This window comes from Sardina pilchardus, chromosome 14 (genome assembly GCF_963854185.1).
Source record: "Sardina pilchardus chromosome 14, fSarPil1.1, whole genome shotgun sequence".
Lineage (NCBI taxonomy): Eukaryota > Metazoa > Chordata > Actinopteri > Clupeiformes > Clupeidae > Sardina > Sardina pilchardus.
The window spans coordinates 12,581,180-12,599,288 of record NC_085007.1 but is presented as its reverse complement, the minus strand read 5'-3'; the positions used below and the strand labels follow the sequence as shown (position 1 = coordinate 12,599,288).

At 40.9% G+C, this 18,109-nt stretch overlaps 1 protein-coding gene across 1 annotated transcript; it reads right to left on the bottom strand.

Annotated features, from left to right (window-relative positions):
- Window positions 1-2,994: 2,994 nt before the first annotated feature.
- Window positions 2,995-18,109, bottom strand: LOC134100456 (myosin heavy chain, fast skeletal muscle-like). Its single transcript, XM_062553652.1, has 38 exons — window positions 17,909-18,109; window positions 17,639-17,782; window positions 17,395-17,551; window positions 17,270-17,297; window positions 17,026-17,143; window positions 16,848-16,940; window positions 16,447-16,510; window positions 16,258-16,356; window positions 16,070-16,173; window positions 15,842-15,980; window positions 13,344-13,462; window positions 13,071-13,220; window positions 12,802-12,972; window positions 12,416-12,716; window positions 12,235-12,305; window positions 12,059-12,146; window positions 11,856-11,973; window positions 11,633-11,756; window positions 8,577-8,713; window positions 8,026-8,281; window positions 7,681-7,923; window positions 7,422-7,598; window positions 7,193-7,338; window positions 6,991-7,081; window positions 6,523-6,912; window positions 6,180-6,425; window positions 5,893-6,089; window positions 5,594-5,777; window positions 5,341-5,506; window positions 5,131-5,255; window positions 4,741-5,049; window positions 4,386-4,589; window positions 4,112-4,237; window positions 3,835-4,005; window positions 3,630-3,734; window positions 3,455-3,550; window positions 3,202-3,333; window positions 2,995-3,118 (listed from the first exon to the last, which is right to left on the bottom strand). Exons 1-38 carry the CDS (start codon window positions 18,095-18,097, stop codon window positions 3,098-3,100), a joined length of 5,799 nt encoding a protein of 1,932 aa, XP_062409636.1. The 5' UTR covers window positions 18,098-18,109; the 3' UTR covers window positions 2,995-3,097.

The following is an 18,109-nucleotide window of genomic DNA, read 5'->3' as shown; positions in this document are numbered from 1 at the left end:
ATAAGTAATAGTTAAAGTCTTCTTCTGTATTCTCTGCCACATTCGACAACAGCATTCAAGTTCCTTCTCAGCACGATGACGTGACTTTGCTTGCTGTTGGCCCAGAACAACATGCTCGAATTCACCAACAGAGTCGCGGCAACGTTGGTAGATACGGATGCCTGCTCTTCAGAGCCATCACCACAGAGGAGCACTACAGAGCCTGGTGCAAAACCACCAACTGGGATGGATCGAAGGGCAAGCAAGCACTGCCACACAACGTCAAGACCTTTGTGTTGTCAACACTAAGCAGAAAGTTTCCTACGATGGGGAGAAGTGGCCGCAAGGACTGCATCGATAAGATCAACGAATGCCTTCGCAAGCCCCGAAACCCTGGCGATACATTTTCTTTCCTTTAATTCAATAAAACATTGTTTATCTGAAGAACTTTTCCGAGGTTGTCTTGTCTACCAAATCCTAATCTTAAATAGAGTAAACATTTTATCTTATGAAAAAACTCTTAGGGGGAACAGTTAGGCAGCCCTTCCTCCATTATCGTAGTAGGACTATAGGCAATTTATTAGAGGGGTCAAAAAAACCTCATAAAGTAGCCTAGGCTATGTGTCACTTTAGTGATTGGCTCTTTCAAATGCAAATTAGGTGGATGGGCTTTTGAATGGGCCTGCTGCAGGTGAGAGGACAAATCCTAAGAATTTATTGTTTTTAGAAAGTGCCATTATCATTGCCATATTCTCTTAAAACATAGGTTATATATTTGAAAACGAGTTGATTAAAGGCTTCTAATGGTGTTTCTATAATATGATAAAAGCAGAGATTGAGATGTGTGTTTGGAACAGTTTTTCAAATCCCCCGGGGATATTTAGACTCCAGGGTGTTAAGCACTCATTCACAACTGTCCCATCGCTAAATGCTCTCTTGTGTTGCGTGATCACACAAGTATACCTGTCGTAGTGTGCTTTTAATTTGATAGGCCTAATTATTATCTCCGCCAAGGATATAACAAAGTCTATGGATTTGCTATCCAGTAGCCTAATAATTAGGCTATGTGCCACGTCCGATTTCGCAAGTGATGTAGCCGCCTGTGAGATTCATTTCATGAAGAGCAATTGTCTTCTGCGATCATTCCCCCTCCCCCACACTCGTCTAACCAGTTCACTACATTATAGCCTATATGCGGCACTGAGGACGACACTTGAGCCCGACACTATGTCAATGTAAAAATGTGTGTGAGTGCGCGCTGAACCACGAATTAACATATTAACTTTTCTTTTCAGCAGACATCGCAAACATAAAATGAATCTCAAAACATAAAGTCTTTCATTTTTTTTTTATAAATCGATGCATTTTGTTTTGATGATTTCCGGAGAGGTGCCTCGACTGGGTTTTGAACCCCGGTCGCTGGCGCACGACTCCTATGCTTCAACCACTTGCGCCACAGTTGGATGTGAACCTTAACAGGCTTTATTCGGCAGATGTACTTGAAACGCCGATCAAAAGTTCTGACATGTTAAACTGACGTTAGTTATTAATTCACCACATGATAACATGCTGTCATATAGCTTGACGCCCAGCAGCCTATGGTAGTCTATGCCTATCTCTGAATCAACATGAACATGCATACGATACATACGTTGCTAGAAACTTATTTTGCGGAGCTAGGCCTGCTAGTCGATGGTTACAATTAATTACCCTCACTGCCCTATCGCATATCTGACCATCCATTGTTACAATGTTATAAAATGCGCGATCTTCTCCAGCCTACGGTTATAAGTAAAGTGACAAGCATAGGCATGTAGGCTATTAAAGAGATTTCTGTTAAATACATTTTATTTTCAGTCGTCAAAAGTGGTGGGGACAAAATCTGTGATAAGTGCTGGCTACCCAGCGTCGCCGTTAAAATGAACATGCCTCCGTTTTAAAATAGCCTACACATTTCTAAGTATTCCTAGCATGTAAATGTTGCCAAAATGTCCATCTTGTCCATCTCTTTCGTCTTCGCCTTGACGTTGACAATAATAGCCTATTCACGGAAATGCGGTCTTGTAACCGTAATGAATTCATGAATTAATCTAAGGTTGCCTTTCGAGTATTTCAGGTTGAATTGAAGGCTATTTCCTTCTGATAGGCCTATATGTTTCTAAAACCATTTTCATTCATTTCAACAATGGTTTATTGAAACGTCGTTTGATTAATTTCGCCAGTCATCACTTTAATTTTAATGATTAAATGAGACAGATATGCGGAGCATTTCTCTCCCTCTCCATTGACCAAAACGTTGCTCTGGCATCTCTGCTGGACTGACTGAGTTATAGGCTACGTCGAGTGAGAGAGCTGTGAGGTAGGCTGTAAACATTCGAAAACTCTGCAACTGCAATCTAACATGCCGAGCGTCATGTCTCTTTTCTCCGCTTGTCACCAGCGCGGTGTCCTCGGGTTTTTCCATGAGCCGAACCTTCATATTATTAGGGCGGTCTATGTTGCCCCCTTGCGGTTGCAGTTTTCCCGATGCTTCGGGAGTCCCGATGGGCGGGAAAGAAAGGAGCATTCTCAACCCGTACCATCTGTAACTGAAATGTACTCTTTCTAAATCAAATGACCAATGCTAATTTGTGGATGGGCTGCTTCTATGTTTAAACTGGTAGGCTTAGATGACCCCTAATGAAACAGAGAGCACAAGCAGTTGTTTGCCAGCTAGGTTAGGCCATGGGACCATCAAAATGCTGGACATGCTCACTCACATCTCCTTGTGTGCAACACAACTATTATTAAAGTTTCTCTGTATCGCTCTCTCTCTCTCTATCTCTCTCCATCTATCTATCTATCTATCTATCTATCTGAGCATTGAGTACAAAAAGAAAGCATGTTCAGTTCCCTTCAGATATCTAAAAAGCATCTTTCATTATGTCATTATTAAGTGAATTAAAATGTCAGTAGGGATTCATGTTAAAGAATTAGCTAAATATTCTGATTGATATTAAAAACAATGAGGTCATATACAGTATAATGAAGAGCCTTTTATTATGTAGTAGTTTCAAAATAGCCACAGTAATCAGGATATTAATCCAACTGAGGGACAAGACAGAAGACTTCACAGGGTTTACTCTGCAGCGTCCTTGCCCTAAGAAAAAGAGAAATTGAATGTAATTCAGTGGGAACATACTATGACTTACAACACATTGAAATATGGTTAATTTGATTTACCTTTCCAGTATCACGGCTCTTTGCTCTCATCTTGTTGACTTGGGATTCAGCAATGTCAGCACGCTCCTCAGCCTCCTCCAGCTCATGCTGAACCTTCCTGAACTTGGACAGGTGGGAGTTGGCTTGCTCCTCCTAATAATGAGCAAATATGTTTGATGAGTACAGAGGCTTTAGATCTAAAGCAAACCTACTTGATTTTGTAATATGCCAGGCAAAACATCTGGCCATATAGGCAATATAAGAGACCGCTTACAGCTTCCTCAGCCTGCCTCTTGTAGGCTTTGACCTTCAGCTGGAGCTTGTCAACCAGGTCCTGCAGTCTGTTGACATTCTTCTTGTCCTCCTCAGTCTGAAAAGAAAAACAATCTGTCAATCATTGTACTCCACAAGTTAAATGTATTTCAATAGTAGTTAAAGAATGTGTGTACCTGGTAGGTGAGTTCCTTCACCCTCCTCTCATATTTGCGGACTCCCTTGACAGCATCAACACCACGACGTTGTTCATTCTCAACCTCACTTTCCAGCTCACGAACCTTCACATGAGCAACATTTTTGTTTCAAACAAAGTCTTCATGTTATTCATTACAATTAGTACAACAACAATTTTCATCTCACCCAAGTTTAGCCACTCACCCTGGACTCCAGTTTCTGGAGCTGTTTCTTGCCACCCTTCATGGCCAGATTCTCAGCCTCATCTAGGCGGTGCTGCAAATCCTTCACAGTGACCTCCAGATTCTTCTTCATCCTCTCCAGATGAGAACTGGTGTCCTGCTCCTTCTTCAGCTCCTCTGCCATCATGGCAGCCTAGGTGACAGTGTGATTGTTTATTTAAGGTGGCATGAAAACATCCTTAATGTTTACATATTTGATATATTAGGAATGAAAAAATAAAAATGATATCACTACTTACATCAGTGATGGCTTTCTTGGCCTTGTCCTCAGCATTTCTAGCCTCCTGGACAATGTCATCAACCTCACTTTGGACCTGAACCAGGTCAGCCTCAAGCTTCTTCTTGGTGTTAATCAGACTTGTGTTCTAATTTGGAAAAACAGAAAACATGGTATAATTTCAATGCTGGAACAGTTATTTTTTAAAAGTTAAATGATTACATATTCTTGGAAATACTGTGGAAACAATGGAAAGATTTATTTATGTGAGGTAAAAAAAGAAAAAACATCTCCACCTGAGAGTGCAGAAGGCCAACACGCTCACTGGCATCAACCAGCTCCTGTTCAGCCACTTTGCGGCCTCTCTCTGTCTGCTCCAGGGCAGCTCTGAGCTCCTCAATCTCAGCCACCATCAGGGTGTTTCTGCGCTCCACCATGGCAACCTGCTCCTTCATGTCTTCCTGTCCTCTTACAGCATCATCAAGGTGCAGTTGGGCATCCTAATACAAAAACATGGAATGACAAGAAATGTCATGCTACCAATATACAGTTTGGATTTTTTAATGGAGATATTTGTTCTATCAATTTAATAGTAGTAACGGTTTGATTAGATCACATAGTAATTTTGTACTATTTTATTCTATAACTGACCTTGAGTTGACCCTGAACATTTCTCAGTTGTTTCTGGGACTCAGAAGCCTGGCGGTTAGCATGGCTCAGCTGAATCTCCATCTCATTGAGGTCTCCCTCCATCTTCTTTTTGATTCTCAGGGCATCATTCCTGCTCCTGACCTCTGAGTCCAGAGTGCTCTGCATGGTGTCAGTTATCCTCTGGGCGTTCCTCTTGATCTGCTCCATCTCCTCATCCTTCTCTGCGAGCTTCCTGTCAACCTCACCCTTAACCTGGTTGAGTTCAAGTTGGACACGAAGAATCTTGGACTCCTCATGCTCAAGAGTACCCTAAACAAAGAAAATAATACATTTGTAAGAGAAAATCATTTCAGTGTGTCACTATGTAGCAAAGCCCGCCTGAATTTCTACCTCCGCCTCCTCCAGGGCTGTCTGGATTTCAGACTTTTCGGTTTCTACAGTCTTCTTGGCCTTCTCCAGCTCATGGATGCTCTTTCCAGTCTCACCAAGTTGCTCAGTCAGGTCCGAGATCTCCTCTGCAAATATGCATATTGCAGGATATTACAGTAAGCAATATTATCTGGATTTTTTGAAAATGGATTTTGGGTTGATTTGACTCACGTTGCAAATTCTTGTTCTCCCTCTTCAGGGTCTCCAGGTGGTCAAGAGACTCCTCATAGGAGTTCTTCATCTTGAACAGCTCAGTGCTGAGAGAACGAGCCTCTTTCTGGGCACCCTCCAACTCAGCCTGACCCTCCTCATACTTCTGCTTCCATTCTGCCAGAACCTTTTAGAAATAGTTCTTAATGTGACACTTATGTTTACTAAACTTTAACCTACTTTCCACATTGTAATGGTGTTGTGGAGATAATACCTTATCAAAGTTTCTTTGCTTCTTGTCAAGGTTGGCAGCTAGACCATTAGCTCTCTCCACATCAATCATGAGGTCCTCAACCTCACCCTGGAGTCTCTGCTTGGTCTTATCCAGAGAGGCACATTTGGAGTTGACAGCCTCAATTTGCTCCTCAGCCTCCTGCAGACGCTGGGCAAGCTTTTTCCTGAAAATAGCAACAGATTGATGTCAGAGTGACATGAGGGGTTTTCCTCAAGAAAATGCAACAACATGGACAACATCAACATCAAAATTGACTTGTTAGCATCTTTAGCACATACTTGGACTCCTCAAGCTCCTCAGTGCGCTGGATGGCATCAGTTTCATACTTGGTCCTCCACTGAGCAACTTCGCTGTTGGCCTTGGACATGCCACGCTGCAGTTCAGCCTTTGCTTCCTGCTCTTCCTCAAACTGCTCCCTCAGGAGGTCGCAGTCATGGCGTGCAGACTGAACAGCATGGGCCAGGGCATTCTTGGCCTATTTGTTTACAAGTGATGGTGTTAAAGCCTTTCACATAATGTGATCTATGCAATCCAATTAATTCATTTCATGCAAAGGTATCAGTACCTTGACTTCCTCCTCATTCAGTCTCTTTAGCTCCTCAATTTGCTGAGTGAAAGCCTGCTTGCTTCTGGTCAGTTGAGACACAAGAGCATCTTTCTCCTCAACCTGACGGCCAAGCTCACCATTTTCAGTCTGAAGCCTTGCTCTCTGAGCACTGAGGTCATTGACTTGACGGGCACCCTCATCACTCTTGGACTTGGTTTCACTGAGTTGGTCTTCAAGGGTGCGGCACATCTTCTCCAGATTTCCCTGTTCATGAAAATGTCTATTATTAGTCAAATGTTGGTCCAATTATTGAAAAATGTTATTTGTTTGAAAGATTACATGAGGTAAACATCTCACCAACCTTAGCTTTAGCAACAGCCTCCATGTTGCTGGCGAGATCATCAATTTCCATCTTGTATTCACTCTTCTCCTTCTCAAGCTTCTGCTTGACACGCTGAAGGTTATCAATCTGCTCTCCCAGCTCAGCCACGCTGTCAGCCTGCTTCTTGCGGAGTGCTGCAGCAGTGGCTTCATGCTGCAGGGTGGACTCTTCAAGGTCACGACGCAATTTCTGGAACTCTGCCTCACGCTTCTTGTTCATCTCAATTTGAGCAGCAGTGGCACCACCAGCCTCCTCCAGCCTCTCACTGATCTCCTCAAGTTCCCTGGAGAGATCAGATCTCTGTTTCTCAACCTTGGCACGAGCTGCACGCTCAGCCTCTATCTCTTCTTCCAGTTCCTCAATGCGGGCCTATTGGTAAAAAGAGTATTTGTAAGACAGAAAATTGCAAAAACGCTTACATTTTGATACGCCAGACAACAATTAAACCTGAAGCTCCTTGATCTTCTTCTGCAACTGAGCACCCAATGATTGTTCGTCCTCAATCTTGCTAAGAAGTTGGCTTGTTTCAAACTCCTTCCTGTGTCACAGTAAAGTAACATAATCGTCAGTGAATGCTTACACAAATGTACAGATGTATTCTGATTCAAAGTTTTCAAAATTAATGTTGATTAGTGGAGTCCTGCATTACTTCTTTATCTTTTCCTCAGACTGCTGCTTGTCATTCTCCAGATCCATGATGTTCTCCTGGGCCAGCTTCAGATCACCCTCAAGCTTTCTCTTGGCTCTCTCAAGATCCATACGAAGCTTCTTTTCTTGCTCCAGGGATCCCTCAAGCTGCCAATTTGAAGTTTGAGGTGAGCATGTGGGATGTGATATGAAATGTATATATTTTTAGCTCCTGTTTATTAAGAACTTACATCATCCACTTGCTGTTCAAGCTTAGTCTTGGATTTGGTCAGAGTGTTGACTTTGTCTTCCTCTGCTTGAAGATCATCAAGAGTTTGCTGGTGGGCCTCTTGGAGGGCTTTCTTCTCCTTTGTTAGCTTAGCGATGGACTCATCTTGAGAGGCCATCTCTTCAGTTAGGTTCTTGACCTGCACATAGATAGTTTTGCATTATTAAACAGTTTAACTAGGATATTTTATTTTTGACACATTACCCTTTACAAATCCAAACCTTGTTCTCGGTGGCATGCTTCTCCTTCTCCACTTTAGCCAAGGTCAGCTCCAGATCATCAATGTCCTTCTTGAGCTCAGAGCACTCATCCTCCAGTTTCCTCTTCTTGGCAGTCAGCTCAGCATTGATTTCCTCCTCATCCTCCAGCCTTTCAGTTGTCTCTTTGAGTTTGGCCTCAAGCTGGATCTTACTTTTGATAAGACCCTCACACCTCTCCTCAGCATCATTGAGACCCTCATTTCCCTATTGATAATATAACATATAAGCACAGTATTTGATTTGTATGGCAATCACAATACTAAGACTGTTTAGTGGTATGATTGGGAATATTGTATATACACTTACAGATGACACTTGCAGTGCCAGGTCATTCCTCTCTTGCACCAGAGCCACCATCTTCTCCTCCAGCTCCTTCTTCCTGGCCTCTACCTTTCCAAAGTCCACCTTGATTTTCTCATAGTTCTCCTTCAGGCTGGCCAGCTCCTTTTCAGTTTCAGCACTCTTCAGTAAAGGCTTGATCTTGTAGTAAACCTTCATCCATGGCCAAGTCTTGACATTCATGAATGAGCGGATATTGTACTGGATGGTGTAGATAGCCTCCCTACACAAGAGAGGTGGTGAAATGTATCCTTAAACCTTCTATATACTATGGGTAGTAAGTGTATTAAGACTGTACAAGTTATATTATTCATATCATATCAATTTCAGTCTTTCAGACTTCTGTAACAATTCCTTGTAGTCCTACACAAAATAGGTGGTGAAACGTATCTTAAACCTTCTATGTAGGACTATGATTACATGAAATGGGTAGCAAGTGTAATAAGAATATACATGTTATACCATTCATAACTGATCAATCTTTCATACTTATGAGTCTTTAAAAAAAGAGAAAGTACCTCCTTTCCATCATCTTTACAAACTCCCTCCTCATCAGGTATGCACGGCAGAGAGCCTGAGTCATTGTGACCAGGGAAGCCAGTTTCTCATCTCGCAGCTCCTCAAGGGTACCCAGCAGACCAGCTTTGAAGAACACCTGAGAGATAAAGGACAAACTATAAGCATACATTTCTCACAGAAAACCCTTAGCTCTTGTTTGTAGCAGTGTTTCCCACAGATTAGAAGGCAATGTGTGGTGGTCGCCCCATGTCTGACGGGGGGGGGGGGGGGGGGTTGCACCCATGTTTTTCATTGCATCGCCTTTTTATCACTTTCCTTTCATATAATGTATTTTTTTTTACCAAGATGTGAAGCTTGTCTTTGTTTGAAACACACACATATTATGTAATTATTTCCATTATATAGGCCTGTACTGACATTTCTGATATTCATAACAGCGAACTTTATGCATATTATAGCCTACTATTCATATTACAACTCCACTTCTTAAATTCAGCTGTCTGGTTGAAGCCTCAAAATATTGTAAACATAGCAGGCTAAGCTTATCATACTCTACTGGTTGGACTGTTCAGTTTCCCCACATGTGTTTAAGTTTCAAGGTAGGCCTAAGATAATACTTTTTCTCCTTGGGACAGGCCCTTTTAAGTCTTGGAGTTGAAAAACATTGTTGGTCAGTCAACTTGAATGCAAGAGTTTTAATCAAATGTCTGCAGCATAGCCTACTAATGATGCTAACCGAATATAACAGTAATTTAGCTAGTCGTCTTCTGTGCGTCAATGCGTCCACGATTGTGAATGTTTTATTTGGATTAAATGTGCATGTGGAGGGCGGCTGTCCATTGAGCACGCACGAGAGCGGGCCAAGGAGAATGAGTTTACTTCTACTGTTTGGTAATTAAGTTGCACGCATAGACTACAAATGTTGCGGGAGAACTTTATGCTTCTACCCGAGCAGCGTGAGGTGCATCAGTGCGACCACCTGACCTACCACTAGTGTTGCTTTCGTCAACGAAAATTATGACTAAATATCGTCGTCAACGAACTTTTTTCACGTGACTATAACGAGACGAGACGCAACTTAAATGCTGGCCATGTGACGATGACTATAATTAAATTTATAAGGAAATATCGTTGACGAATAAAAACGAGACTAAATGTGGTTTACAAAATAAAAACCATGCTAACATCTCTCTTCATTTTCGAAGACCAGAAGGACTTGAATGTTATAACATTATTTTGTGTCGTTTAGCCGTGTTATTATTTTGCAGTAGGCCTATTTCTGTTTCTTGCGTCTCACTTCACTGGCGCATCAGGTTGCATGGTCTGATTATCATACCAGAGGACCAGCGTTTCTCGCGTGGGCCTGTTGGTCATATCCGGTGCTTCTGTCACTCATCTGATCATACTTGATCATGTAGCAAAGGAGCGGTAGATGTATAGCCTATCGTTATCGCTAATATAAGCTAAGAAATATAGGCTACGTTCAGTCCGTTAGATTGGCAACTCTCTCAGTTCTACTTTGCACTAGGCTACTTATCTCACCTCCGCATGTAGATCTAATTCAGATGAAAATGTTAACAGGCAACTGCAGATTTGATTAGTGTGTAGCCTAAGCTTCTGTCCAGCTGATGCTGGCGCTGTCATAGCCTACAATAATAACATTATTCCACCGATCAGCAACGAAGTTCTAATCATAGACACATTTTTAATGGAACCTTGGCTTAGTAGGCTATCTAATGTTGTGTGGGAATTGCAAGAAAACTATTGAAAACAATTCCTTACCAACCACACAAGTGCGCGTGTGTCGTTTATTTAAACGGTAGAAAAACTGAATCAAAGACGGTGCTGTTCATCAACAAAATCAGCATGGAGTTAAAACGTAATTTAAAGTCCCACGCATTTAAAGGGGCAGCGACCACTCAAGGCATAGGCCTGTAGCCTACCAAAACTGAGTGATGAACGTGAAATGCGTTTTATAGGCTACAAAACACTGCATTAAGATGACAATTGTGTGTAACCACGCTTAGGCTAGTTAATGGTGAAATAGCATCCACATTTACAGCATTCAATAACCTAAGGACAACTTGATCTTAAGTTAAATTGTTCTCAGAAAAGGAACAGCAGGTCTACAGAATATTCCAAATAGTCCTTTCATGGTGACAGGGGGAGACCAAACTCTGTGTAACATACCTGATTCCACTGTCAATGTTCAGTGCCTATGTAACCTGTAATATTTTTTATTTTTTTAATCCATGAAAATTAACCAAAATGTATCATTTCCTATTAAAGGGGTAGTTCAGAATTTTGGACATAGGACCTCATTTCCAGGTTAGCCAGTGTGATATTTATCAGTGGAGACCGTTATCTGCACATTTCATCCAGTCCTATAGTTTCAGAGTTTGCTGGTGCTATAGTGCCTGCCACTAAAAACAGTCTTACCCAGTCTATGGAGGAACAACCCCTTAAAATAGAATTGCATTAATAAAAAGATGCTAAAATCCAATTTTCATTGACTAAAACAAGACTAAAAGTCATTAGTTTTCGTCAACTAAAACAAGACGAAAATAAGACTAAAATGCTCATACTTTTAGTCGACTAAAACTTGACTAGACTAAAAGAGTATGAACGTGACTAAAACTGATAAAAACTAAAATGACAGCTTGACACAAAGACTAGACTAAAACTAAAACCAAAACAGGCCGCCAAAAACAACACTACCTACCACGCTTCCAGGGATGATCTCGTTGGTTTTCATGGAGACAGACAGCCGCGGTGTGCACGGAGGGTAGGGGCTGTGCGTGTGTGTGTATGAGAGACTGATGCGCGAGTGACTGAGAGGGAGCGCAGGGAAAGGAAATTCAGCTTTACGAATGCTGCGTGTTTAGCGTTAGCGTTTCAAAATAAGAATAAATAAATAAATAAATAAAAGAATAACGAAACGCAATATGTGGCGGCCGGTGCTGAATCTGTGGCGCACCGCCACAAATTTGTCTATGTGTGGGAAACACTGTGTAGTCATGGTAAGCAGATAAAAAATAGAATGAAATCTCTCTACCTTTGTGTGTCCAAACTTGTACTGGGTGTGATCAACATCAATGGATCCCAAGAGCTTCTCAGAAGCCTTCTTGTTATCAATGAATTGACCCTCAGGGATCACACTGGCATTAAGCACTTTGTATCTAGACAAAATAAATACAGGTACATATACATTATTACTTTTCTCCTCTCTAAATGTAGTATTGAACATGTGTAAAACATTATTTGCTTTCTCAGTTCACCTCTGCTTGAAGTCAGCATAAATGATCCTGCTTGGGAAACCCTTTCTGCAGATTCTGATACCCTCAAGTACACCATTGCACCTGAGCTGGTGGATGACCAGGAAGTTCTGCATATAACCTTTTAAAATAGAGAAGTGTGTATTTTTCTAGGAAAATACAACATTTAGAACAATATATTGTATAATCTCAGCCAAGCTCTCTACCTGGTTTCTTAATTTCATTTGGAATCAGACAACGCACAAAGTGGGGATGGGTACTCCTCAAGTTGGTCATCAGTTTGCCCAAGTTCTCCTGTAGAGATAAGAATGCAGTGCAATCATACCCTCACCTCTCTTTAGGATGTTTCATTTGTGTGTTATTGATGTAATATGCATAGTACCCTGAACTGTGATGACACAGTCTGCATGGAGCCACCCTTCTTCTTACCACCCTTCTTAGCGCCACCAGTTTCTGTTGACATACAGACAAGTGAAAAATTCCACAGTTGAGTAACATGCACAGAAAGTTTATAAAATAAAGATTCCTGTATTAGCTTTTGTACTTTATATAGCTTTTGTTACCCTCAACTACAGCTGGGTACAAGACAGGCAGGAGTTTGACTCCTGACTTCTGGTACAGCTGCAGAACAGAATCATTCAGTGGATCCTTGTTCTTGTCCAGCCAGCCAGTGACATTGTAGTCCACGGTGCCGGCATAGTGCACCAGGGAGAAGTGGGCCTCAGCACAGCCTTTTTTGGGCTTGGGCTTCTCAAAGGCCCTATTCTTGCCAAGATGCTGGTCATACAGCTTGTTCTTGAAAGTGGTGTCAGAGGCCTTGGGGAACATGCACTCCTCTTCAAGGATGGCAAAGATACCCATGGGCTGTTAAAAAAATATTTCTGGTTTTAAAAGAAGTCGTTAAGAAATAATATAAATCTAGTACATCACAATTTTGATTAAAACAGACCTTTTCAATTAGCTCAATGCAAGCGGCCAAGTCCATGCCGAAGTCAATGAACTCCCATTCAATGCCCTCTTTCTTGTACTCCTCTTGCTCCAGAACGAACATGTGGTGGTTGAAGAACTGTTGCAGTTTCTCATTGGTGAAGTTGATGCACAGCTGTTCCATGCTGTTATACTGTGATTGAAAAATGGGAAAGTTGGAATATAAATGTCCAGAGCTAAAATAATACGAAATTGTTTTGTGAATGAAAGATGGTGTTAAATTATCCTCACATCGAAAATCTCAAAGCCAGCAATGTCCAGCACACCGATAAAGAACTGCCTTGGCTGTTTAGTGTCCAACATCTGGTTGATACGGATGACCATCCACAAGAACATCCTCTCATAGATGGACTTGGACAAGGCCGAAACTGAGTTATTGACCTGAAATAGAATATTAAAGCAATGATCACGCTATGTTTATACTATAAAGTAAAATGCTTATACGATGAATTCTGTCCAACCATTGCCAAGTGGTTTGTTTGTGAGTTTTTACTGAAATGATACCTGTGGCACAGTCTGACCCTTGGTGACAAACTCATTTCCGACTTTCACTCTTGGGTAGCACAAAGCCTTTAGCATGTCAGCGGAGTTTAGGCCCAGAAGGTAAGCGACTTTGTCAGCATCTAAAAACAGTGCAACAGTGTTTTAAATGTAAAGTTATCAAAACTTACACAACACTCCAAACAAATTTGGGTCAGCATATGAAACAAGTTTGTCCACCTCAATCTCTTCTCCGTAAATGAGGCCAAGATAGGGTACATGTAGGTTAAAAGCTATATTGTACGTATCGCAAAAACATAAACGTATTTGAGTAACCATTGTTTTGAACATTATTGACTTGTCTTGAAGTGAAGATAGATACTTCATTAATTACAAGGGAAATTTAGGATGTGAATACACATGGATATACTGTACATATGTTGATATTAATAACATGGCGGCATATCAATGTTGGTCATGGTGTACAAGGGCGTAACTTTGGGTCTACCATTGGGGGGGTTAAACTTGCGGCATATTTATCAATTTATTTATTTATTTAATAATTTTCTTGTGCAAAAGGTAACATGCTAATTTGCCGTTCCTTTATTAGAAATACATCATGATGATTTAGGCTAGGCTAAGCTGTTCACTTGACTGTTTGTGCCATAATGACACAGTAGTTAAATTCAGTGTGCTCACATGGACCGTCTTGTGTGTATAAAGTACGCGCCTGCACTAGCCCTATGAGCCCTAGGCTGTTTTAAGGGCATTTTCAGTTAGAAGCATTTATCCTGGTCATTGTAAGTGCCATTCACACATGCTACATATTGTTGTTTTTTTTCCAGCACAGTCTAGGCTACCCAGATCTACCACATGTATTAATACTTGCATTGATTTGATTTAGATTTTTAAATAATACAAATTTAAAAAGCATACTATACACATTCTTACATTTTGACATGTATCTCACCACAGCAAGCTGACAGCTCGACATGACTTGCATGGTTGTGTAGGCCTGACTTGCAATAAGAACCATATTGGGTATAGCCTACTTTGGGGCTGAGCAATTTACAGAAATACGTGGAGTGTGCCTTCCAGAAATAAATGGCAATTTTTATTTAGTGATGAGAAATTACTTTTTGACACTTTTTGTGCTCCATATTTGCTGATCTGACCTGACTTGTTTGCGTGGTAGCACACATGACGTGCACAGATGATGATTCTCTATAATATTTTTTACTGTATTGCAATGAACAAAGTAAAGGCAAAAAAGTGTTTATTTGTCAAACAAATTTGGATGCAATATGAGTCTTGAATTGGATACCATACAGGAGTTTGTTAGGATCTCAAAACCGTATTATGAACGTGACTTGCCATAGAGAAACTGAAACACATGATAACGTTGGATTATGAACATACACAAAAACATGGGGTAAGTGGAGCTAAATGAAGTTATTATTTTGTTTTATGGCCTAAGGTTCTATTTGGTATCTGTGGATAGCTCTAGCTCTCCTCTTTCATCTGACATGCGTGCCATATCTTTCCGATGACGGGTTCGCGTGTAATTCAAGCGAGAGTAGGCCTACTGGATGCCTGGGTGAATGCAGAGCAATATAGACTGTAAATATGATATACTTTGATTTAACTTCATGATTTTATTTTAGTTACATACTTGATTGTACAGACAAGTGTCTAGTCTCGTTGGAAAGCCCCGGTTCTGCTCTTTCGTGCAATATAGGTCTCATCTCGCTGTGACTAATTATCCCGGAGCATGTAACAGAGAAGAATGGGTGTGTTTGACGCACTTTGCGTCCGTCAGGCTCATAGGGCTGGCCAGCCAACTGCAGTCAACAAATGATCAGCTAATTTAACAGCTAACTTAGCAATAGAATAGGGGTATACCTCCATTTGGTCAGGATTTTTCCTATTTTTGGTTGGTGTCAACCAACAATGGAAAAAATGCTGTCTGGCTGCCTTTCAATGTCTTTTTAATCTTCCCACCTGAGTTGAGAGCTTTCTCCAACCATTCATCCCAGCGACTGCGCAAAATAGTAAACAAACTTTCGGTAGAGAACGCAGGTTGGGTAATACCAAGTAGTCGGTGGGCAGGGGGGTACATTTCAGAATATTTAAAAAATGATACTATCTTGCTGGAAAATGAAATGAATAAAGAAAAGAAACGAAAGTTATTCATTCAGAATATTTTATAATTTGATAATATTTATTTATTTTTTATTTTTTTTTGATATTGGGGGGGTTATATTAGCTGGATCTGATTTTTGCGGGGGTCATAACCCCCCTAACCCCCCCCCGCAAATTACGCCTATGATGGTGTAGCAGTGGCAACATTACAGTTCAGTTTTGAAATTTGCCTTTGCCAGTCTGTGACATTTTAATAAAAGTGTCTGCTGAAGAGCAGTCATCTTTAACTTTAATTTAACATAATGAAATTACCTCAATAAATAGGAGTGCCTTTTAGTTATTACTAGAACTGACTGATTCAGTAGAGTGTTGTAACCTACCCTCAGTGCCATCAGGCTCAGCCTGCTCCTCACGCTGCTTCTGCTTGAATTTCATGTTGCCATGATGGAGCACAGCACCAGTCAGCTTGTAAATGGTCATTTTCTCCTCTCCACTGAAACCCAGGATGTCAATGGCGTCCTAGAGTGATAAATTATTTGATTTGCAGTTTTTTTGTTTTAAGAATTAAGAGGGGGGGGGGGGGGGGGGGGGATTATTGGAAGACTTACATCTGTGGCATCCAACTCCTCTTTGTCATCGATGCTGGCCACAGTGATCTGACCCTGACTGCACATTGGGAAGTCATAGGGGTTGGTTGTGATGAGGGACATTTCTGTAGGGGTTGATAAAAAATGAATTTACAAATTCAGAATTGTTTGTATTGATTTTTGGACATTGGTTGAAATATTAACCTTACCTATCAGCTCAGGCTTGTGGTTGGTCATCATCTGGTAGAAGATGTGGTAGCCTCTCTCATCAGGAAGCTGGAATGTCACTCTAGACTTCTCCAGCAGATCTTGTTATACAGGGAAGGATGCATTTTCATTTGAAACATTTAAGGCAATAATGGACCATTTCTTTAAACACCAAGACTGAATATACTTACAAGTCTCAATATCAGCACTAGCCAGTTTTCCAGATGTGCCAAAGTGAATTCTGATGAATTTACCCTGTTTGTGATTAGATTTTGACATAACATTTAATTCATTTAGCTGATACTTTTGCAGGTTAGAAGTGTGAAGACCTTTTCAAGTATTGAATAAATATGGAAATATTCTTTAATAGACCTAAGAGTAACAATTCATACGGCCATTACAAAATACAGACAGTAAAACAAATGATAGTGTAGAGATTTAAATAGAAATCAGAGGATGTTTTTGAAAAGAGATACAAATGCATGTAAAACGAGCTACATGATACGTCTGAATTCAACGAAAAGCATTAAGTAGTTGATTCTGTCTATAAATGACAGAACAGGTAAGAGTGTATATTAGAAACTAAACTTACGAAACGTGAAGAGTTGTCATTCCTCACAGTCTTGGCATTACCATAAGCCTCCAGCAGTGGGTTGGCAGCAATAATCTGGTCTTCAAGAGATCCCTGCAAGACGATAGATGTATTGTTACTGAAGTTAATTTCTGTTGCTGTATGATAATTGACCCATAAATATGCAAGAGGTCCCTGCCTTTATTTTTCCACTGCTGGCTGGTGGCTCTGACTTTTTCCCACCAGACACTGCAATTGTTGCAAAGTACTGGATGACACGTTTGGTGTTCACAGTCTTGCCAGCACCAGATTCTCCTCTGTATCAAAAAGAATATATTGCACAATTACAAAGTGTAGCAGAAGAATACATGGAAGATAATGCAAAGATTTAGCTCTCTATTAAAATTGTAAAAAAAAATGTAAGGGATGCATTGACAACTTACGTGATCAGGACGGACTGATTCTCCCTGTCTGTGGGGCAAAATAGAGATTTTAGAGTGGTTTGTTCTACACAAATTAATCAATGTATCAATGTCATGCAGTGTTGGCTTTAAAAGAGAAAACATACCTTGAAGCATGAACTGATATGCATTGTCAGAGACAGAGAAGATGTGGGGTGGGGCCTCCACACGCTTCTTGCCTCTGTAGGCATTCACCACTTCTTGATCGTATACTGGGAGCCACTTGTAGGGGTTCACAGTGACACAGAAAAGTCCAGAGTAGGTCTAGAATGAAGAAATAAAGAAGATTGGTTTCTCAGCTTTCAATTTTTTATTTCATTTTCTGAATTTGGTCAAAAGGTTAATGCTTACGTAGATCATCCATGCTGCATAACGCTCTTTGAGGTTATACAGGACAGAGGCTTCATTGAGGTGGGTCATCATGGCCATGTCCTCAATTTTGTCGAACTTGGGAGGATTCATAGGGAAGGCTTCGTCTTCCTTCACTGTCCTTTCCTAAAACCAAAGTAGAAAACAGCTTTGACAAAGAGAAGAAACTTGACAAAGACAAGAAAAAGGACATTTTATCATTAGATCAATTTGAACAGTCACTTCAAAGTCACAGTACTTTAGCAAAAGTACCTCCTTGGTTTCAAGCGTTTCAACAACGGCTTTGCCGCCTTCCTTCTTTTTAATCGTGCCCTTGACGTACAATTCCTCTTTGTCAACCACATAGCAAGCACTCTTTGCATCAAAGGGTCTGGTTTGGGCCTCAATTCTCTCCTTCTCAGGCTTACGAAGGTATATGGCAGCGGCGCCAAAGCAGGCCATTTCACCGTCCCC

Excerpts from the sequence above, each read along its gene's own strand:
- LOC134100456 (XM_062553652.1), bottom strand. The coding sequence starts at position 18,097 with ATGGCCTGCTTTGGCGCCGCTGCCATATACCTTCGTAAGCCTGAGAAG. Across the intron at positions 13,221-13,343 it reads AGGGTCAGACTGTGCCACAG|GTCAATAACTCAGTTTCGGC; the intron begins GTATCATTTCAG and ends ATTCTATTTCAG. Across the intron at positions 3,735-3,834 it reads TCCAGAAACTGGAGTCCAGG|GTTCGTGAGCTGGAAAGTGA; the intron begins GTGAGTGGCTAA and ends GCTCATGTGAAG.